The sequence below is a fragment of the Medicago sativa genome, chromosome 7 (assembly GCF_051527215.1).
Source record: "Medicago sativa cultivar Bolivia chromosome 7, Bolivia_mono, whole genome shotgun sequence".
NCBI lineage: Eukaryota > Viridiplantae > Streptophyta > Magnoliopsida > Fabales > Fabaceae > Medicago > Medicago sativa.
Genome location: NC_140755.1, coordinates 99,519,393 through 99,542,886, shown reverse-complemented (window position 1 = coordinate 99,542,886; position 23,494 = coordinate 99,519,393). Strand labels below are relative to the sequence as shown.

Sequence of the window (23,494 nt, the reverse complement as noted above, 5' to 3'; positions counted from 1 at the left end):
TATAAATAAAATAGATAAAAAATTATAGTTTTTACGAATACTACAAAATTAGCTAGATGGCTCGCTATTTAACTTACAAATCTCAACCCCAATAAATCAAATATTGATAATGTTCCACACAACAACTTAAACAAAGCGAGACACATAATCTCATCTTCTTTCTAATTCTAATTTTACGCTAATTCATCAGCTTTTTTCACGCTTTACAATCTAGACTTGCTAACTTGATCAATCCAGACACATGATTTTAAAATATATGCAATAACCACATATTGATACGAATAATCAAATTGATAAGAATAAGCCATAGCTTAATGATTATGGGAGAAGAAATGCATGTGAACCCAAATTTCATCTTGATTTTCTAACTTTATACTCCCTCCGTCCCGGAATAACTGACCCATTTTCTAAAAAAAAGTGTCCCAAAATAACTGACTCATTTCAATTTTCAATACAACTTTCATCATTCCCAATACAATATAACACTAAATAATACTACTTTTATCATTCCCAATACAATATATTCCACTTTCCCCTTTATTTATACACTTTTCTTAATCTGTGTGAAAAACTAAAGTACGTCAATTATACCGGGACGGAGGTAGTATTCGTGATTGAGTTCAACAAACCACAAAGTGAAATATCCTGAGAAGAAGGCTTCTGCAAGTCTTTAGTGCAATCAACCATGTGACAAAGGGAAAGAAGAGGAAATTGCCGTGTGCTTTGGGTGACTCAGGGATGTTTTAATTTTCCGTGTGGAGTATTATGAGCCGTTTGATTTATTGGATTTAACGGTTGAGATTTGTGTTGCAAAATCAACGAATATTTGTCAAAAAAATGGGTGTTCACAGTCGTAAAGAGGTTTAACCTCTATGCTGACACAATTCAAGTTATATAGTCTGAGCTATTAGTATTTGTTTAGATTATATTTTCTAAATCGTTTGAAAAAAGAATTTTATGAACTGGAGTAATTTGTAAAGGTTTTACGATTTTTCTTTTGAGGAAATGGTTTTACGAGTTTTGAGTGGATTTAAATTGTATTAATCCAAAATATTGTAGAAATTTCCATATTATATAATTCAAACGTGATAAAATGCGAAACGTGGAGGACACGTAACAAGCAAGTAGGATGAACAAAAATTTCCATTAATGTGACCTACGGGTGCCAAAATGGGTCAACCCATCATGACGTACTCTAGTACAAAAACACTTATTAAGTAAATACATTCATGGTTTTTTTTTATAGATAAAATGCGGAAAGTTATATAATTCAAATGTGATAAAATGCGAAACGTGAAGGACATGTAACAAGCAAGTAAGATGAACGAAAATTTCCATTAATGTGACCTACAGGTGGCAAAATGGTTCAATCCATCATGACGTACTCTAATACAAAAACTTATTAAGTAAATAAATTTAGGGTTTTTTTATTTAGATAAAATATGAAACGTTATATAATTCAAACATGATAAAATGCAAAACGTGGAGAACACGTAGCAATAACAAGCGACATACGAGTGGCAAAATGGGGCAACCTGGGGGAGGTGCAACACATGACACCCATCCTAGTACTACTCTCGCCCAAACACGCTTAACTGCAGAGTTCTGGAGATCCAGTGCATTAGCACTGGTATGATCGCAACTAAAATGAGACAACCTATCGTGACCTACTCCAATACAAATACATAAATAAATTTAGGGGTTTATTTATTTATTTATATATGTTGAAACATCGTGAGTTTGTGTCTATCATTGAGAACTTACAAGCGGCTAACTGTTTTTCGTCGCTGCCGCTGTGCCTCTTTCGCCGGTAAGCTTGTTATTGTTCTACTGTTCATATTATACTCTCTGTTGAACGCTAATATTTTTTGCCGTAAATTTATTTTTTTATTCTATAATCGTGAATCGACATCAACCCGATGAGTATGGTTTTAATCTTTTATTCGTGCTTTGTGTTCTTTTTTCAAAACCTTAAAACGAAAAAGAAAGCCACAACAATCCTTCGTCTATAGGCCATAGAGTACACTTTTAGTATGACACAACGACGGCGATGTCGGTGCTTAACTAAATAAATAATTTTTTTTATTTATTAATTATCAAAATTAAAATTCAATTTTCAATTGATCCTACCTTCGAGGTTTTTTCTTCGAAACCTTAACTTCATAGGGTGAACAACAACAATTTTGCTCTCCGATCTATGAGCTTCACTTCAATTCACTCCACTGCATAGCACTTCTTCACTCTTCGGAGAATTTCAAGATTTCTGTTTTTTATTTTATTTTTAAAATTGATGGTTTTATTGGTCTTGTTTTGGATAAAGATTTTTATTTTTTTTGAGAAAAAATTGAAGGTTTTGATTTGATGATGGATTTTGTTTGTATTTGTTTTGTAAACTGAGCTTGGTTTTTAGGGTTTTTGATGTTTGGTAATTGTTTTTTTTTTTTTTTTGTATGAAGGTTTTTGTGAAGGATACAATGATTTTGTTTCAGAGGCTTGTTACTTGGAGAATAAATAATCAAATGTTGCTTCTTGCTCATCTGTGCCCAAAGGAATTCAATGCAATTCAAAACTCTCCTGGAATATGTTATGTAGCCCCACGGCTACATCCACATCGCCCTCACATCGGTAACATTTGTTATGTTATTTACTTTTTTTGGTTGCAATGGTGATTATGGATCATGATAATGATGTTGTATCTTGAGGGAGTGTGATTTATCATACCAATCTTGTTATTGGCTTAATTTTACATTCTGCAGCTGATTTGGCAAATCTTTGATGTGGCGTTATGTTCTTTTACAGCTTTCCTGATTAATCTGGCTAGAGCAATAACATTTATCAATCCAAGATAAAAATAAAGACATACTATTGATTCAAGAAAATAAAAAAAAATCCATAAGCATGTTCAAGCCATGTAAATCTCCTTTGTAGGAGATAAACATAAATCTTGTTGTGAGCATGTTTTGAGCCTTAAATGTTCCTTAATTTAGATTTAGACAAAGGCACTATCACCTTGCCTTAAAACATTTCTATCATAAAATAAATAAATAACATTTCTCAATTGAATGTAAAAATAAAGAAATTAAGAACAAACAGAAGTACTCTTTTCCATTCCAATCGAATCTTCAATTATCATATTTTTCCTACTTTGAGTTTGTCGTTGGCACCAATCATATACTATTTCCAAATGTTAATTTGCTTTTATAATCAACTTTATTTCCTTTTCTTTCTTTATCTTCCATGCCCATTGGTTAAAGGTAAAATACATAGAAGAACCATGAAAGATCACGTTGAAGAGAAGAACAATGACAGTGCGGAGAAATCAACATTAACGATGCCAGTGTCATCCTTTTCAAGCTTGAAAGGAAATATTCTCTTAATGAACCTAAAACGTTTATTTACGATGAACTTAGCGAGAGTTTGATTTTTTATTTTATTTTACCTATCACATTTTATTTGTTAAATTTCTCTAATATTATTATTATTATTGTTGTTGTTGTTGTTATTATTATTATTGAAAACTTTTTGCAGTAGGAAACTCCCAAAATCATCAATACTCATCCCAAAGGAGATTTGAATATATTATTTTTTGGGGTTGAATATTGATGATTTTGAGAGCTTCCTTCTGCAACAAGTTTTAAATAGAACTCTGGCTAAGTTCAATTCATCTTGAAATAACGTTTTGGATTCATTGTTAAGAGAAGATATCCTTTCAATCTTTGAAAGGTTCGATATTGGCATCGTTAATATTGATTTCTCAGCCTTGTCATTGTTCTTCTTTGCAGCGTGATCCTTGGTGGTTCGTCTTTATAGATTATGTTTAACCAAAAGTCTATTTAAGAATCTTTATAATACCCATTTTTTATGAAGACTGGATATGGAAGGAAAAGAAAGAAAAGGTAATAAAATTGATTATAATAGGAAATAACCATTTGAAAATAGGATATGATTGGTGCTGATGACAAATTGAAGATTTGATTGGATATTGAAAAGAGTGCTTTTGTTTGTGCTTAGTTTCTTTATTTTTTGTTCGATCGAGAAATGTTACGTATTTATTTTATTTTTTGATAGAATTTTTTTAGGGTGAGAGGAATATTAATTAGATAAACATTGATATTTAGACTTCTTTTTTTTCACACATGTCTTCTCTCCATTTGTCTTCAATCACATCCCAGTTTTCCCATTATGTACTAATAATTTGATAGAATTTTTTTAGAGTGAGGTAATAGTGCCTTAGTCTAAATTAAGGAACGCTTTAGGCTTAAAGCACACTCACAAATTATATTTACCGTTTTCAAAGTAGATTAACATGGCTTGAACTCAAATCGTATAGATCTAAGACCCACCCTTTTTTATTTTTGAATCAATAGTTTGTCTTATTTTTACCTATGATTGATAAATGTTAATGATCAAGCCGGATTAATCTAGAAATATTTTAATTGGCGTTACAACTATTTTCGGGATTAATTATGCCCAACTTCCAACATCTACAATACGACTCCTCCAATATTGGATAGACTGAAAGAAGTTTCTTGGAAATCTCCTCATCATCGAAATAAACTACTTTCATTGGAGGGTTTTGAGCAAAGGAAAATCAGCATAACTATTGTGCAGATTGGTTCATCTATTGTTACCCTCATTCAATTTTTTTTTTCTTCGTTTTAATGAACCTTATGATATGTTTTCTTTTGCATTAATTTGATTCTTTTAATATTTTTATCTCGTTCATCATTCATCCCATTTTTTCTAAACTCTCCGGTACTGACTCCGAGGTGTGACAAACATATTTGAACATTGTATCGTCCTAACAGTTGTTCTCCATAAGCTATGTACAGGGCGACACAAAGTTCTTAAAGAATATTGCATGCTTTGTAGCTGGCAAACAAATTCATAAGATTGGAGGTTTGAGAGATAATCTCGTTCCTTCTGTAGTCGTTGAAGTAGCAGACGTGGAGGAATCTGGTAACTTGATGCCTTCTGTTTTTTTTATTTTATTTATTATTTGCCTTTCATTTTTTCAAATTACTTGAATATAATTCTATTTACCGTATACTACTTCTATGAATGACATTGACATCAAATTGTATCTTATCGGGAATGAACCATATGATGAGCAACAAACAACCAATGTATGTACCATTTGAATTGGTGAATCGTGTATCAAACAACAGGAACACAATCTACTATATTTTAAACTAGATACAAGCTTGATCCAAAAATTGGTACATAACTTGGTTGCTCCTCATTCATTCCCTGTAAGATTTCGTTTGATATCGATGCCATTCATAGACGTAGTAGACGGTTAAATAAAATTTTACATTTAAGTAATTAAAAAAAATGAAAGGCAATAATAATAAAATGAATAGAAGGCATAAAGTTACCAAATTCCTCCACGTCTGCTTCTTCAACGACTATAGAAGGAACGAGATTATCTGTCAAAGCTCCAATCTTATGAAGTTGTTTGCATGCTAGAAATTATGCAATATTCTTTAAGAACTTTGTGTCACCCTGTACATGAATAGCCTGTAGAGGACAACTCTTAGGGAGATACAATGTTCCAGTTTGTTTGTCCCACCCCGGAGTCGGTTTAAAGCAACCGAGAGCTTAGGCAAAACGGGATGAATGATGAACGAGATGGAAAAATTAAAAGGACCAGATTAATGGAAAAGAAAACATATTTTAAGGTTCATTAAACGAAGTGAAAAAAATGGAACGAGTGTAACAGTTGATGAACTAAGCCATCTGCTGGGAGTGGTGAGCAATATAAGCATATCAAAGTAATGCAGGAACTAAGATTTCCATTAGTGCTTGCAACACGATATCTGGATGAATTGATTCATGATTAACAGGGTTGATTGATATCTGAGAGTAATTTTTCCCGAAGTGTTTTCTTTATGTCCAGGTGTAATTTTTTATCGAATCCCATTGGATTTGTTATATTCTGTTTCACGTTTTTCTTTGTCATGCATCAACTTTTATCTTTTGCTGTTTTCATTAAGGATCTTGAAGCTGCCAGAGGGAAAGGGACAAGTATGATTTCCCATATTATGCCCCCACATGATCAAATAGCTCATGTTATCAAGATGTTGGTGATGAGTTTGGAACTGCTTCAAACATAAAAAGTAAGGGGAATCGACAGTCTACGCTTGGTGCAATCGCTTCTGCTCAGCAGAGGCTTAAGCTTTATAACAAGGTTCCTCCAAATGGGCTTGTTTTGTATACTGGCACAATTGTGATGGAAGGCGAAAAAGGTGACAGTTGATTTGGAACCATTTAGATCTTTGTGATAAGTTTCTTGAGTGATAATAAAAGAGATGTGCCTCACAAGTATAGTGTGGATCTTCAAAAGAAACATGGAAAAGGAGGGTAGTCAGCCCTACGATTTGCTCTTTGCATGGAAAAATGTCATAACTATATGAGGAAGACTGCTGATTTCAAAACTGAGCTTAGTCAGTCAGATATGTTTGATCATCCCTGTTTAGAGATCCTGAAAGCTCTCCTGATTTTGAGTTTCACGGAAAGTCGTCTCTGTTGGAGTAGTTTGCAAATGAATACAGACGGTGATGTGAGAACATTTGAAGATTTTTCTGATGATGTATAGTTACGAATTTCCTTCCAAACATATTTATCTATGTACTCCAAGTACGAATGAATATTCATAAATTTATATTATTTTTGTACATATTTTTTTTTTCTATTAATTTGTCCTCAATCTTAACTTAAATTTCGTTGTTTATATGTGGATGATATTTGGATCTACTCAACCTCAATGTCATATCAAAATTACAACGATGATGAATTTTTTTTTTCATCTAAAAAATATACTTTTATTGTGTAAGATTGTTTTGCTAAAATATTTTCAACAATTTTTTTAAAGAAAGTTTCAAATAAAAAATTAGAATAACTCTTAAAATTTCATTCCAAATATTTCGTCATTTTGTTATAATCTTTTTTTAGTAAATTTTTTTAAAAAATCAGCTACTTCAAATCATACAAATCCATTTTTGAAAACCTAATAATTTTTAAACTTAGAGATAGAGATATGTGATTTTTATTATGTAAAATCTTTAATAATGGTATTTAAATTAGTGAATGTCAAAATCTCTTTTTTAAAAATAAATTTGAAATAAGGAGAAGCCAAAGAAAAAGAGTCAAAGTCTCAAAGAAGCCAACTCAAGTAGTAGTTAAGAGTCCTTCCAAACATAAAAAGTACTCCCTCCGTCCCGGTTTAACTGAGTCGGTTGACATTTTGAGTGCCTTTGTCAAGTACTGGTGCATTCTTCTTTATCATAAATGTAAAGTAGAATATATTGAATTGAGAGTGGTGAAAGTGGTATAATTAGAGTTATAATTGGAAAAAAGTAATTAATGTTGTATTGAAAAGTGAAATGAGTCAATATTCTTTAGACAATATTTTTTTACAAATGACTTATTTATTATGGGACGGAGGGAGTACGAGAAATGCTATTTTTACAATCATTTTGTGACAAACCTCTCTTTCATATTGACATTACGCTCTTATTCTTTTTTTTTTCTTTATTGTTTTTATCAATAAAAAGAGACAAAAATAGAGTTGTTATCAAAGTTGTCTCAAATAGTTGTCAAATATCACTACTCTTAAAGTAACACTAACATCCGGTCAATTTCCAATTTCTTTTTAAGAAGTTAAAGCCAAAAATATATTAAATAAAACAATCAAAATACAAAAAGAGCTAAGATTGAAATGATTCAAAAGTAAAAAAAAAAAAAATGTATATAATGACGAACCAACCCAACAGAACAAAAATCATATCAAGATCAGTTACATCTAAGCAGTTTATTTTCTTTTACTTTTATGAACTTTATTATTAACTCGATTTTTTTTACATGTAAGGTTATATTTTTTCTTTTTGTTTGTAGACAAAATGACAGATATAACCTTAAGTTATATTATTAACTCAGAATTTTTACATGCATATTTTTCCTTTCATTACTATGATTTGTGTCTTTTTGTCAATATTGAATCGTTCTAGCTCTTCAATTATCATTAGTTTGTTGGTTCTTAGGGCTAGTTTGGTTCAACAGAAGGTATAATAGAGAAATTTTAATGGATGGGAGGAGAAGATTTTGATTACCTATATGTTTGGCTTAAAAGAGAGAAGCGGATAGAATGAATCTTTACTACATGTATGTTTTGAATGACAACCACAATATAACATTTTTATATGCAAATTTGTTCAGGGTATAATTGGAAGTGAAAAAGACAGACCAAAATCATGTATTCTCTTTGTATATAGTATAGATTAGTTTGGACAAACCAAACTCAACTAAAGATACTGATTTTGAGCTAATGAAATCTATTTTAAAGGTTGACATATCTCTTTTTCATACGCACTAACAAAAAATTAAACTATACCCCAAATGATTAAGGGACCAAATATCTACCGGGATGTTTAAGTTAAAAAGAGAGTAGTTACTTATCAATTAAGCCTATCTCAAAATTTGGAACTTTTATCTCGGGATGTTTTAAAAATATTTTACAGAGAATCTTTTTTAAGAGTAGGGATGAGAATAGACTAGGCCGAGCTAGGCTTTGCAAAACCTAAGCTGACCTGCCATATTTTTTGAAAGCCTAAGTCTGACCTTCTGAAAGCCTAATACGGCCTGCTAGCCTGTTTAAAAGTCTATATCTTATGAACATCTTTAAACAAGCAATGTGATCTAAGTTTAAATGGACTAGCGAACTAATAGTTCAATTAGATTAAACTCTCTTTTGATAATCAACACGAGGTTTTAGGGAATTCGACTATATATTGTATCATATTTCTATTATAGTTTATAATAATATATTTATATATGCAACAAATTAATGTATACTGATAAAACTTAGATTATTGAAAAAGTTTACATATTTATATTTTAATTCAAAGTACAAAATATAATATTATAATAAATAATATTATTCATATTACTTAAATAGGCCGACCTAATAGACTTAAGAGGCTTTTTGAGAGGCATGTGACTTGACCTTTTAAGCTAAATAGGTTTAAAAAAGGCCTAGGCCTTGAAATTTAAGAAAAAAACCTGGTCTGGCCTGACCTGTCGTAGGCTAGGCCGTAGGCCCCTGTAGGCCGGCCTGACCTATTCCCATCCATGAGTTTCACACTTTAATGCAAAAAATATCAATTTTTTAGGGGACAAAAAATATTATTTAAAATCATATTAAATCTATCCATACATATAATCTAAACAACAATCGAAGATCTTTGCTTCAAAAAAAATAAAATAGGAAATCTTTTTGATTAAAAAAATCAAATCAAATACAAAATAGATATGATTAATTTCATCCTATGAAAGTGCAACATCTCATCTACGTGCGTAACTAACGTCTCTTGAAATTTAATTCCAACACTTCTATTGATTAAAAAAATCAAATCAAATACAAAATAGATATGATTAATTTCAGTCCTATATCTGGATAAAGAAATAAAAATATGCATGTTTTTATTACTTTAACGTAAATGATCTCAAAAAATCTACTTAACTCACTCTATGTTAAAAATTCATTGTTTAATAATGCAAATTTAGCTTATTTTAAAAAAAATGCAAATTTTGAATCTTTAAGCTCGAGATAAATGGAAATCGATAAAGAAAAATAATAACCCTTTTGATATAATGAGATAAAATTTTCTATGGGCCGTGTATGATTCGAAAATGAAAATTAATATTGGATATGTCGCAATAGTGCATAGTTTAGGCTTTGTTTGGATACGTCAAAATAAACGGAATACAATGGAACGTACGGAGTGTAATAGAATTGAGCGGAACAAATTATTTCATTTCATTGTTTGAAAAATGAGAAAAAAAAACGGAATGAATTATAAATTATTTATTGCATTTTTATCCTTCTATTAAAAATGTTATATAAAAGTTAAAATATATTATCTTATTGACCAAAAAAAACATTATCTTTGAACGAAAATGACCAAAATTTTATAATTTGTATCAAAGGTGTATTTTTAAAAATTTTGAATTTCTTTTGTAGTTACCACATTATGAATTTTTTAATGCTTCAAATTCACATTTCATTTATTTTTTGTTTAAAAAATATAATTTTTGTGGAAGAGATTTTATGATATTCTAAACATCTCTGTAAAAAATTATTAAAAAATGTGATAGTTACACACTAATTGACTTAAAAATAGGTACGAAAGTTATGATGAAAAATATCTGGTGATAAAAACTTGTTGAATTTTTTTGAAAGGGATTCAAAAATAAATTAAAGATATTTATAGGGATAAAAACTTATTTAAATTTTTTTCACTTAAAGAAAATCATATTTATCATAATAACAATTAGCAAGACGATTTTTTTTAATCCAAAAATAGATATTTCTTTTTAGGAATCTCAAATTCACTTCCGACCAGGTCGTAATTTTCGATGGGGTATTTTCATCAAAGTGAACAATTTTGAGATGCTTAAAGAGCAATTGTCAATAGATTTAGGTTGTTTCTTTTCCCATTCCACTGGTTTTTAACGCGTTTTACGGATTTTATAATCCAAAAAACATTAAAAGTCCTCCAAACCCTCTAAAATACGCTAAAACACGTTCATAAATTTATGATTTTATAATCCGAATAATGCGCGTGAGAAGAAACAATGTGGAAAAGAAATAGGCATAAATTTATGGCACCTTCTTTTCCCATCCTATTTAATTTTTCACGCACTCTATACAGTTTGATTATAGAATCCGAACGGCAAAAAACTCCAAAACACGTTAAACCTTTCCAATTTTAGAATCCAACAAAAAATTCGTAGGGTTTAAAAAGTAATAGTCTAAATTCATAGTCCAGTCCAATCTATTTCGTTTTGAAATGGCCCATTGCTATTCACTAATTCACTAAGACAGAAAATAAACACATGTTTTTACCAAAAATGAATAAAATAAACACATTTTAAGAATTAACTAGTCGAGATACCCGTGCTGAGCACGGGTAGCGCGGCTGCGCCGCGCGGCGAAACGTGTGTCGTTGTGCGATGAGGTGTGTGTCAGCAAGAACAAATATAATAGTAAATAATGGTATAAAAAATTTATAATTGTTTTTCATCTTTATCATTTGTCACTAATTTTAACTAATTATATAGTGACAAAATTAGTATATTATAATAGGTGAGTAATTTTGAGTCGCGTGTATCAATTATACTCACTTTGGGCAATTTCCGTAGTGGAAATGTTGAATGGAGTATTAAAAAAAAAACTTCGATATAGTATTTTTTATAAAATTTTAATTTATTTTATTAGCAAATATCAGAATTAATTTTTAAAATCGAGTTATCAAGGCAAACCAAAGTATTAGACAAAGACAATACAATAACATTGGCTGTTGTTAAGTTTCTTATGTATACGTATACATTAGATTAATGTTCAAATTGGGTCTCGTGTATCAATTATACACGCTTTGGATAATTTTGGTAGTCAAAATTTTATACGAAGTTTTTTATATATAGTATTTTTATAAACTATTAGTTTATTTTATTAGAAAATATCAGAATTAATCCTCAAGTGGGTTATCAAAATGAACCAAAGTATTAGGTTATGACAATACAATAACTTTGAAAGTCGTTAAGTTTTTTGCGTATATGTATATATTAGATTAGTGTTCAAATTGGCTCCCGTGTATCAATTATACACTCTATGGATAATTTTGGTAGTGGAAATTTGATATGGAATTTATTTATTTTATTTTATTTTGAAAAGGTATTTTTAGAAACTCATAGTTCATTTTATGAGCAAATATCATAATTAACCCTCAAAACTGAGTTATCGAAGTAAACAGAAGTATTAGGCAAGGAGAATACAATATGTTTGGCGGTCGTCAAGTTTTTTTTTATGTATTTGTATACATTACTTCAATGATCAAATTGCATCTCATGTATCAATTATACACTCTTTAGGTGATTTTTTTGTAGTGAAAATTTTATATGAAATTATTTTATATATAGTATTTTTATAAACTCTTAGTTTATTTTATTAGAAAATATCAGAATTAATCCTCAAGTGAGTTATCAAAGCGAACCAAAGTATTAGGTTAGGACAATACAATAATTTAGGCAGTCGTTAAGTTTCTTACGTATATGTATACATTAAATTAGTGTTCAAATTGGATCACGTGTATCAATTATACACTTTATGGATAATTTTGGTAGTGGAAATTTGATATGGAGTTTATTTTTTATTTTTTTATTTTTGAAAAGGTATTTTTAGAAACTCATAGTTCATTTTATGAGCAAATATCATAATTAACCCTCAAAACTGAGTTATCGAAATGAACATAAGTATTAGGCAAGGAGAATACAATATGTTTAGCAGACGTTGAGTTTTTTTTTTATGTATTTGTATACATTAGTTCAATGATCATATTGCGTCCCTTGTATCAATTATACACTCTTTACATGATTTTTTGTAGTGGAAATTTTATATGAAGTTTTTTTTATATATAGTATTTTTATAAACTCTTAGTTCATCTTATTAGCAAATATCATAATTAATCCTCAAAAGCAAACCAAAGTATTAGGTTAGGACCATTAGTTCAATGATCAAATTGCGTCCCTTGTATCAATTATACACTCTTTACATGATTTCTTGTAGTGGAAATTTTATATGAAGTTTTTTTATATATAGTATTTTTATAAACTCTTAGTTCATCTTATTAGCAAATATCATAATTAATCCTCAAAAGCAACCCAAAGCATTAGGTTAGGACAACACAATAACTTTGGCATTCTTTGAGTTTCTTATTTATATGTATACATTATATTAGTGTTCAAGTTGAATCCCTTGTATGAATTATACATTCTTTGGATAATCTTGATAGTGAAAATTTTATATGGAGTTTTTTTTTATATAGTATTTTTATAAACTCTCAGTTCATTTTATTAGCAAATATCAGAATTAATCCTCAAAACTGAGTTATTAAAGCAAACCAAAGTATTATGTTAGGGCAACACAATAACTTTGACGTTCTAAGTTTCTTATGCGTATGTATATATTAAATTAGTGTTCAAATTGGGTCATGTATATCAATTTATACCCTCTTTGAATAATTTTGGCAGCGGAAATTTTTTATTGAGTTTTTTTTTTGATATAGTATTTTTATAAACTCGTAGATCATTTTGAGGACTTTTTGTGTAACTCCAGTCGTTTTCTTTAGGCACGTCTTGTGCTGAAGATGCGATCAAGTTATTGTTAATATATATACACACACATACTTATCCTTCCATATATTTGTATTGATATATCTTAAAAAATTAGTATTAATATTTATGAATACACTTTAAGTATCAATTATACACTGTTTGGATAATTTTGGTAGTTAAAATTTTATATGGAGTTTTTTCTATAAAAAAATTGATATAGTATTTTTATAAACTCTCAGTTTATTTTATTAACAAATATCATAATTAATCCTCAAAACTGACTTAGTCTCTATTATAAGTCGTTCTAATACAATAATTTATGGACTAATTTCTCAATAATATTATGCAGTAATTTGGATTTAATTTTTGTCAAGGATTGAATTAGTTCGCATAAAAATTATAAAGGATTAAATTGGATCTTTTTTTTTTTGGTACAGATTAAATTGGATCTTTACTATCAACTAAAATAATAGTAGTTGTTATTTTGTACATTGTTTTTAATTTGTTTTTCCATCATTCAATACCCAGTTTTTATCATCTATTACACCTGTCTTTTGAACTCACCATTCACCACACGTTTTTATAATCATCATTATGGTCAAAAATGTTTTTTTTTAAAAGAATCATAAAAGGGGTTTATTATATTTCTTTAGTTATTTATTAATTAAAAAACTAAAAAAAAAAGGAAGTGTTATCTGTCTCTCTATCGCGTTCTCTCTCTATCTCCACACAACAACACTTATTTCTCTCTTTTATTGGATCTCATTTTTTTTTTCTCATCCATACAAACTACCATCAGTCCACCTTCTCTCTTCATTTTCAACAAATTCCGACCACTGTTCAGCAAAACCAAAACTACCATTCTAATCATCTCATTGTCCTCTACAAAACTCACTATTTAATTTTTGAATTCTTCCATGTTCTCTCATATTGTCCACCCACAGTGGGACATCCCTTGAAAAGTAAATTCAATCATCCTGTTCATGCTAACCACCACACCAGCAATCACAAAAAATGACCATCGGAGCAACTTCGTCGGCAACCACCATGCCAGAAGTCGGCTCCACTATGCCGGAATTCGTAGTGCATCAAATTCATCTCTTTATGTTGCTGGTAGGTCTCCATGTCATGATGAGGACGAGATATTCTGTTCTCCACTACTGTCATACTTGAAACAACAACAACAATCAAATGATAAGATTAGATCTAATTTTTTTTTTTTTTTTACAATTTTACATGCAGCACAATATTTTCTCTCTTGAATCATGTTTCTATACATATGATTATGTTTTTAGATTAATGAATCTGTTTATATTTTTTGGATCTGATATATATCTAAATTTGTATGGATCTGTAATATTTTTCTTTGTTTAGTAAAAAGATTTTTTTTTTTGTTTTGATGAAAAAAAAAAGAATTTTTTGTATGGATCTGTTATTTTTGTTGTTTGCTAATCAAAAAGAATAATTTTTAATGGTTTTATAAGTTTGTTTTGTGAGCATGATTTAACAAAACAACATGAATTTTTGTAAAAAAGAAAAACATAGGTTTTGTGCAAATTAAATCAATGAAATGTTAGAAAACACTTTTGATCAAAATAAAGTTGTGTAAGAAAAAAGAAAGTAACATAGTTGATAGCTGAGAAATAAACTATTTTTTTTTCTTTGGATCTGCATTTTTTTTATTTGTTTGTATTTTTGTGTATTTTTTTAATGCAGAAATTTTTATATTTTGTCATGCTTGAATGTAAATTTGACAGGAATCTCTTACATGATTTAGAGTGTGATTTACTTAATTAGAGACATTAAAAAATAATTATATTTGATTTGTCTTTTACAGTCAACAATATCCATCTCTCCTCTTATCATGTTTAAAGAAGAATATTAATTTGACAAATGCAAGAAGATTATGTTATTTTCTAAGATAAAAAAGATTAGTAAAATTTATGATTTAACAATAATAGTATAAAGTGTATTCTAATAAAATTGTATAAAGTTTGTAATAAAAAAATAGGAGTATATATTCTGATATGTTCAGACATAGTAGAATAAAAAAACAAAAATTATTTAGCATACCTTGATGATAATTTGTCATTTTGATGAAGTTAAAGAAAAAAGCTTCAAGCTGCTCACTATTTTCATCACTGTCTTCATCTTAAACTTCAAACATAAAGAAAATAATGCAATCAACATCAATATGTAATCTATTCATAACAATAATTAATTATAGAAAATATAAGAATATAAAGCAATAACATGTGAAGAAGAAGAAGAAGAAGAAATAGATATAAACATTGAGAAAGAGAGAGAGATAAAAATTAGAGAAAGCCAAAATTATGTTATAGTTCAAGATGAGGAGAGAGTAGAGAAATGCAGATTTTTTTTAGAAAGAAGGTATAAGAGGGAATATAAAGTGAATGAATGAATTTTGAAATTTGAAATTGGTGAATAGTAAAATGTTGGATAAAAGCTTGCATTCTTGGCAGACCCATGGTTAATAGACTATATCAATAGTGTTCAATCAGAAAAGTGGGTTCCTATACCAAAATATCATATCTACCCTTTGTGTTAGATATAAAATTGAGTTTATGATAAGGGTATGGAAGTCCGATATTGGTAAAAAGCATGAGATTCAATCTTGGAACATGAATATCCATTTTTACCCCCTGTGAAAAGTGAAAATAGACATGTAAAAAATTATTGGGTATCGAGATAAAAAATTATTGGGTACCTAAGTCAAAAAATCTACTTAACTCACTCTATGTTAAAAATTCATTGTTTAATAATGCAAATTTAGCTTATTTTAAAAAAAATGCAAATTTTGAATCTTTAAGCTCGAGATAAATGGAAATCGATAAAGAAAAATAATAACCCTTTTGATATAATGAGATAAAATTTTCTATGGGCCGTGTATGATTCGAAAATGAAAATTAATATTGGATATGTCGCAATAGTGCATAGTTTAGGCTTTGTTTGGATACGTCAAAATAAACGGAATACAATGGAACGTACGGAGTGTAATAGAATTGAGCGGAACAAATTATTTCATTTCATTGTTTGAAAAATGAGAAAAAAAAACGGAATGAATTATAAATTATTTATTGCATTTTTATCCTTCTATTAAAAATGTTATATAAAAGTTAAAATATATTATCTTATTGACCAAAAAAAACATTATCTTTGAACGAAAATGACCAAAATTTTATAATTTGTATCAAAGGTGTATTTTTAAAAATTTTGAATTTCTTTTGTAGTTACCACATTATGAATTTTTTAATGCTTCAAATTCACATTTCATTTATTTTTTGTTTAAAAAATATAATTTTTGTGGAAGAGATTTTATGATATTCTAAACATCTCTGTAAAAAATTATTAAAAAATGTGATAGTTACACACTAATTGACTTAAAAATAGGTACGAAAGTTATGATGAAAAATATCTGGTGATAAAAACTTGTTGAATTTTTTTGAAAGGGATTCAAAAATAAATTAAAGATATTTATAGGGATAAAAACTTATTTAAATTTTTTTCACTTAAAGAAAATCATATTTATCATAATAACAATTAGCAAGACGATTTTTTTTAATCCAAAAATAGATATTTCTTTTTAGGAATCTCAAATTCACTTCCGACCAGGTCGTAATTTTCGATGGGGTATTTTCATCAAAGTGAACAATTTTGAGATGCTTAAAGAGCAATTGTCAATAGATTTAGGTTGTTTCTTTTCCCATTCCACTGGTTTTTAACGCGTTTTACGGATTTTATAATCCAAAAAACATTAAAAGTCCTCCAAACCCTCTAAAATACGCTAAAACACGTTCATAAATTTATGATTTTATAATCCGAATAATGCGCGTGAGAAGAAACAATGTGGAAAAGAAATAGGCATAAATTTATGGCACCTTCTTTTCCCATCCTATTTAATTTTTCACGCACTCTATACAGTTTGATTATAGAATCCGAACGGCAAAAAACTCCAAAACACGTTAAACCTTTCCAATTTTAGAATCCAACAAAAAATTCGTAGGGTTTAAAAAGTAATAGTCTAAATTCATAGTCCAGTCCAATCTATTTCGTTTTGAAATGGCCCATTGCTATTCACTAATTCACTAAGACAGAAAATAAACACATGTTTTTACCAAAAATGAATAAAATAAACACATTTTAAGAATTAAAACATAAACAATTAAAAAACTCGTGTCAGCTTGTACTATCAGAAAAACAAAGTTGGTGTCAAACTGAACTCAACTGGTCGGAAAACAGAGACGGTGTTCGCCGTCAACCGCCACAAACTGCCAAAAAATTCTCCAGGTTTTTCCTTCATAATTTTCTTCAAATTTTCTCAAATACAATTCTCAAACGTGATTCCACATAATTGCGTTGCACCATATATCCAATCATCAGAGAGATTCCTCAATTATGCTCTTAAAGCGGCGCGATTAATAATATAGGTTGGAATATCACTGTTTGTGATTTTTTTTTCTTTCATTAGCAGCGGTTCAATTGAAGAATTATCAAAATTCTGTAAAATTGTTGTGTATATTATAAGTTATTGATTGAAATTCATTCATGTAAATATTTGATTGTATGAAATCTATATCAAGAATTTGATTTTTATGTAAAGGTTCAAGAATTGAATAGTTGCAAAAAAATAAGTTTTTGATGGAAGATTTAGGATCTACCCGGTTTGATGGTATCAGCAATGCTGTGAGGAGGAAGAGGAGCCAACCATCGCGCAGGCCACGGCCTGATTCACAGCCTATTCCTGATCCTGAATGTCGTGATTTTTCGCCATCATCATCAACACCTCCTTCGGAGGAAGCTGCTGATAAAGTTGTTTCTAGTGATGAGAATGATGGTTATGATAATACTGGTTCCAAGCGAAAAGAATTTAATCTCAACCATTGTGTTACTCAACCATCTTCGGCTAGTGGACGGAGTAGTTTAAATAATAGACGGAGCAGTGAAGGTGTTCTTGCTCCTGCTAATTGGAAAGGTTCTAGTAGCAAATTTAAAGATAGTTTTGATTCAGAGTCGAAAAATGCTGATATATTTGGTGGAAGGAATCCTGAGAGTACAAGTTTGGGGCAGCTTCAAGATGGATTGGGGAGTGAGAACAGGGTTAAGAAGGTTAAACTCAAGGTTGGTGGTGTGACACGTACGATACAAGCTAACTCTGCATCTAACAGTGCTTCAGGAAGCGGATCAACTTCGAAAAGCTCTCGTTTATCGGACGGCTCCAGACCGCGCCAAAAGCAACAGGTAATTCTGTTTTTGATGTAATTATCGCTTATATATCATTTATGGTTATTCGGTATGTTAGAGATATAAAACCGTTTAAGTGTTTTCACCTAAAAGTTTACACTTTAGGAGATTTGGACCTTGATAAGTTATCATAGATTTGTTTCAATTCTTCATTTAAATGTAAGCAACACTATATAGAGTGGGCCTGAACATTGATCGTATCCTTCAAGCCCAAATAACTTTTGCATGAGGGGGGAATTTAACATATTAAAAGTACCTCCGCCTAAAAGTTTAGCCAACTGTCGATGCATATTATGGACATTGGCCGTACGATATTTGGCGTTTTGATAAGTAATCATTAGTTAGTTTTTATTTTTATCAAATGTCGTTTTGTTTCACGAGAATATTGAGGCGTATCGTATCTGATGTGTCTGCAAGCATTCTAGGGTATTTAGATTTTACTTTTATGGAAAAATATTTGCAGTCTTGATTTCTTCTCTATAAATGCAATGATTTCCTTTATCCTTTTTAACTTATAAAATCCATTTGATCGTGTTGATCAAATTGCGTTATTACAGAGTAATTCAGACGATAATATTTCTCCGTCTGCTAAGAAGCGAGGCCTCAAAGGCCTTCCGTGGAAGGATTTCAAAAGGGGCGGATTTGGTGTCGGGAAGGAAGAGACGTCGATGGGGAAGATGTCCATAAAGAACACATCTAGCAAGCAAGGAGACAAGTCTGAACCTGTTCGTAAGAGCAAGAGAGTACCCAAGCGACGTGTACTGGATGGAGAATTTGACGACGATGCTGATGATGAGATTCGGTACTTAGAAAAACTTAAAACATCAAAAGTTTCTGCAGTTTACAGAGATGAAGAAGAATCAAGCAGGAAACATCGAAAACTCTCTAGCGTCTCTAATATGGACAATGCTGCCTCATCAAGGTCAGGCAAAGATGGCAAGAAAAGATCTAGATCTGATAGAATGCTTGAAGATACAGATTATGAGGATGAAGTGGAATCAGGGTCTGCTGGAGAGCAAGAGGATAAGAAAAAGAAAAAGCAGAGGAAGGAATCTGTTGATGTATTGATGGACACTAAGAGGGAAATGACTCTTACAACGCGTCAACGGGCCCTTCAATCAGGCAAAGATGCCTCTGCATCTAATGCGAGTTTAATCGAGTTTCCCAATGGATTACCTCCTGCCCCACCTAGAAGTGAGTATATTGTACTATATTCTTTTATCAATTTCATGTCAGAGTCGTTAAACATGTTGCTTGACTACAGAGCAAAAAGAGAAGCCTACAGAAGAGGAGCTGCTGTCAAAGAAAACCGAGGCTGCCATTAGGCGTAAAATGCAAGTTGAGAAGGCTGCTAGGGAATCTGAGGTTTGTTTTTGTTCTCTCTAAATTACAGGTTTTTTCCCCCTCATTATGTTCGTTGGATTTTACACTGGAAAGCATATCCATTTAAATTCATTTTCTAGGCTGAAGCTATCAGAAAAATACTTGGTCAAGATTCTAGCAGGAAAAAGCGAGAGGATAAAATAAAGAAGCGCCAAGAAGATCTGGCACAGGTTTGGCTGGGTTAAATGAGTTTTCTATATTCTATTTAATTTTTTTTTTTGTTAGCTTAGAGTTTTTATAAAACTGTTCTTTGCAGGAGAAGGCAGCCGAAGCAGAAAAGCATGCATCAAATACCATCAGATATGTGATAGGTCCTACTGGGACAGTGGTGACTTTTCCCGAGGAAATGGGGATCCCTGCGATTATAAACACCAAGCCCATCAGGTATCAAGCTATCCTAATTTGATGCATGTGACCTGTTAAACTATCTTCCTGGTAACTTGTTTATGTATGTTGGCAAACTTGGAGAAAAAAAATGGAAATGATGAGAACTGATAAAATGTGTTATATACAAAAACACAAATCTCTGTGTTCGCCTTTGGTTTTAGTTGTTTCCATGATTTTCACAACAATTATTGGGCAGAAGTTAGATACTCAAGCACATATATTACGCATTGCTAATTTGATGTATGGAACCTGTTTGTCTATCTTCCTGAGGATTCTTTTTGTTATGTTTCGCAAATAAAATAAGAAGGGAAAGGATACAGATTGATCTTCAAAAATTGTTCTGTTTATTTTTTTTTTAAAATCCGAGTCCTTTGCTTTAACTGTTTCCTCGATTTTGACCATGATGAAGACTGATTATGATTAGATGTTAGAAACTCATGTTACAAGTTTGTTTGGAAAAACACATCAAAACGTTCCTTCTCTGCTAATGATATCAGTGAATATTGTTTCAGTTATCCTCCACCTCGCGAGATGTGTGCTGGTCCATCATGTACAAATCCGTATAAATACCGGGATTCAAAAACCAAGGTTCCTCTTTGCAGTCTCCAATGCTACAATGCTGTCCAGGCGAAGACTACTGGTGAAAGCTGATGTTGTCATTTGTCAATAGTCCTCCATTGCTGGCTTCTATTACTTATATGTCACCATCAATATGTTTATCTATGATAATACAGGCTTTAGGCTAGAGCAATTACGCGTTGAGCGTTTCATAGAGAGGTCATATTGCGGATTATTCATTGCTCTGTATGTTTATTTTTTATTTTTTTAATGTTGGTATAAGAGATTTTGTGATAATAATTAATAGTATCCAGTCAAGTGGAAACAAATACAGCTTACACAGACCTGTCTTGTTTCGTTTCTTGCCCCGGGTTTTTTTATTACCAATTCTGTTACTAGATAGATGTCATTTTGGCAGTAGCTTGCAATATGGACAGTTAAAGGGTCTTGTATACTTTTTTTTTTTTTTTTTAATGTATGACTTTGAAAATAGTTGGTATTGTTTTGAGACTTTCATTTTTCCAATGCTGACTGTCAATATTGCTGGTGTATGTTAGTTAAATGGCGCCATATGTGTTTACATCTTAAGGTAGCAACTTTGTAAATTGTAATAGAACAACTATGACTTGACTCTTGAGAGCTCATGTTGTGGATTGATCATTGTCGTGCTTGAGATTTTTGGAGGGATAAGTGATGGTCTCAGTTGGGGACAAGAATGGACTCCATGTAGAATCTATCTAGTCTAGTCTAGTAGTAAGAAAGTCCCTTGAGTGGATTTGTGGAGGGTTTGATTGAGAATTAGATGTTAAAGAGAGCGGAGGGACTTAAAGAATAGCTTCCTCTCTTCAAATCAATGTTTTCATAATCGGACTAGACGACTGAATTGGTTGAATTGGAAATCGGAGTTGAGTCCAATCTAGTCAGACACCTAAAACTGTCAGTCAGAAGAAAAAAAAACCGCCGAAACAATTTTAAACCAAACAGAACCGGTGTAACCATTGAATCAAGTCTAGTTTTGAAAACACTGTCCAGTCCAAAATGAATGTTAGAAAATGTGTCTTTGTATATTCTTTTTCTCAAGGAATTAAGGAGTTGACTTGAGTTAAAATGTTGCACAGTTTTACATGTTTCACACTACTTTTTTCAAAATATTTCAATGCGAGACATATATACTAAGAGGCAACCTTTACAGAGAGTTGGTATTGGAGAAACTTCTCTAATGATAGCTATTTGATGAATGCAACATGAATTGGTACAAAAAGAAGTCTTTGTCAAACAAAGATTGGTAAAGAAGGGTTTCAATTCTTATCACCCTATAGGTTTTTTTTTGGGTAGAAAATCACCACATAGGTTTAGCTGTTCACTAATAATTTACCGTGTAATTTTTTTTTTAAAAAAGACTGCTATTTTTTTTTTGTTACAAAAAAGTATATGATTTTATAGTGCAAAATGATGTGTAAAAAAGTTAATAAAACTTATGTTCTTAAATGCTTACAAAACCTTGAAATTTTTTAATAATGAAATTACATCAAAATATTTACTATCCCTTAAAAAAAAATATTTACGCACATTTTTTTTTCTTGTTCATGAATTTGAATTTATACCTAATTTAACATATAAATATTTCATCAACAATATAATACTCCCTCCGTTTCAAAATGAGTGTCGCTTTAGCCAAAAAAATTTGTTTCAAAATGAGTGTCGCTTTCAGTTTCCAATGCAATAATAACTTTTTCTTTTCAATTGTACCCTCCAATTAATATTCTGCACACTACTTCCAAAGTATTACTTTTAAAACTAACCAATAGTTAATAAGGATAATTTGGTAAAATAACCATTCTCTTTCTTTTAATCATTGCATTTCTTAATATGTGTGTAAACACCTAAAATGACACTCATTTTGAAACGGAGGGAGTAAATCAAAGAGTAGTGATATTTGAACAACCATGTAAGACAACTTCTTTTTTTTTTATCTTTTCATTGGTCAAAATCAATGGAGAGAGAAAAAGAAAGAGAGAGAATAAGAGTATAATGTGAGTATGAAAGAGAAAGTTGTCAAAAAGTTGTCACAAAATAGTTGTACAAATATCATTTCTCTAAATCAAATTCTCGATCAATTTTGTCTCAAATAAAACTAAATAATACTCCATCCGTCTCACAATAATTGTCTTTTTACTAATTTTTCTAGGGTCATGTTAACTTGTGCCCTTAGGGCACATGTTAAGCAACCCAAAAGTAGAAATTGTTTCTTAAATTTTGTGCGTTCAATTAGTTAAAAGTCAAAAAGTTAAATTCAAATACATTAATTACAACAAAACATTTCTATTTTTACTTCTTAACTTGTGCCTTGAGGGCACAAGTTAACATTAGCCATTTTTCTATTAGTCGTTTAAGGTTTGCACACGATTATTAAGAAAATAATTAATTGTGTTGATTTCAATGGTAAAATTAGTTTCATTTACTAAAATACCCTTATTAGTTGTAGTTAGTGGAGTAGTTAAGTTGGATGAAATTCAATAAATAAGGGTATAATAGTGAAAAATAATAATAAATGTTGCATTAGAATTGTACAGTGACAATTATTTTGAGAAAAAGAAAAAAATGTTAAAAAGGCAATAATTGTGAGACGGAAGTAGTATTATTTAGAGATTGAGGGACTACACCTATAACATTTATTTTGAGAGCATTTATTTTGAATTAGACGCTTAGCATTCATGAATAATAGAGTTTG

The 23,494-nt window shown here is 30.4% G+C and overlaps 1 protein-coding gene and 3 long non-coding RNA genes across 5 annotated transcripts; 3 read left to right on the top strand and 1 right to left on the bottom strand.

The window, feature by feature from the left end:
- The first annotated feature begins 1,744 nt into the window (after positions 1-1,744).
- Positions 1,745-2,973, top strand: LOC146911119 (uncharacterized). The gene is made up of 3 exons (XR_015020649.1): positions 1,745-1,810; positions 2,457-2,625; positions 2,800-2,973. It is a non-coding gene; the product is annotated as an uncharacterized LOC146911119 (long non-coding RNA).
- A 1,983-nt stretch (positions 2,974-4,956) lies between these two features.
- Positions 4,957-6,679, top strand: LOC146911118 (uncharacterized). The gene is made up of 2 exons (XR_015020648.1): positions 4,957-5,899; positions 5,997-6,679. It is a non-coding gene; the product is annotated as an uncharacterized LOC146911118 (long non-coding RNA).
- Positions 6,680-14,012: 7,333 nt separating this feature from the next.
- On the bottom strand, positions 14,013-15,568 carry LOC146911117 (uncharacterized). Its single transcript, XR_015020647.1, has 2 exons — positions 15,247-15,568; positions 14,013-14,341 (listed from the first exon to the last, which is right to left on the bottom strand). It is a non-coding gene; the product is annotated as an uncharacterized LOC146911117 (long non-coding RNA).
- Positions 15,569-17,372: 1,804 nt separating this feature from the next.
- LOC146911116 (HIT zinc finger and PAPA-1-like domain-containing protein) lies at positions 17,373-21,107 on the top strand. Of its 2 annotated transcripts, XM_085730820.1 has the most exons (7): positions 17,373-17,481; positions 17,795-18,432; positions 18,993-19,629; positions 19,700-19,800; positions 19,899-19,988; positions 20,075-20,202; positions 20,718-21,107. In XM_085730820.1, the coding sequence occupies exons 2-7, from the start codon at positions 17,833-17,835 to the stop codon at positions 20,854-20,856; spliced, it is 1,695 nt and encodes a 564-aa protein (XP_085586946.1). In that variant the 5' UTR covers positions 17,373-17,481; positions 17,795-17,832; the 3' UTR covers positions 20,857-21,107. The 2 variants fall into 2 exon arrangements, with proteins under 2 accessions (XP_085586946.1, XP_085586945.1); XM_085730819.1 differs by having other exon boundaries at positions 17,373-18,432.
- The last annotated feature ends 2,387 nt before the right edge of the window (positions 21,108-23,494 follow it).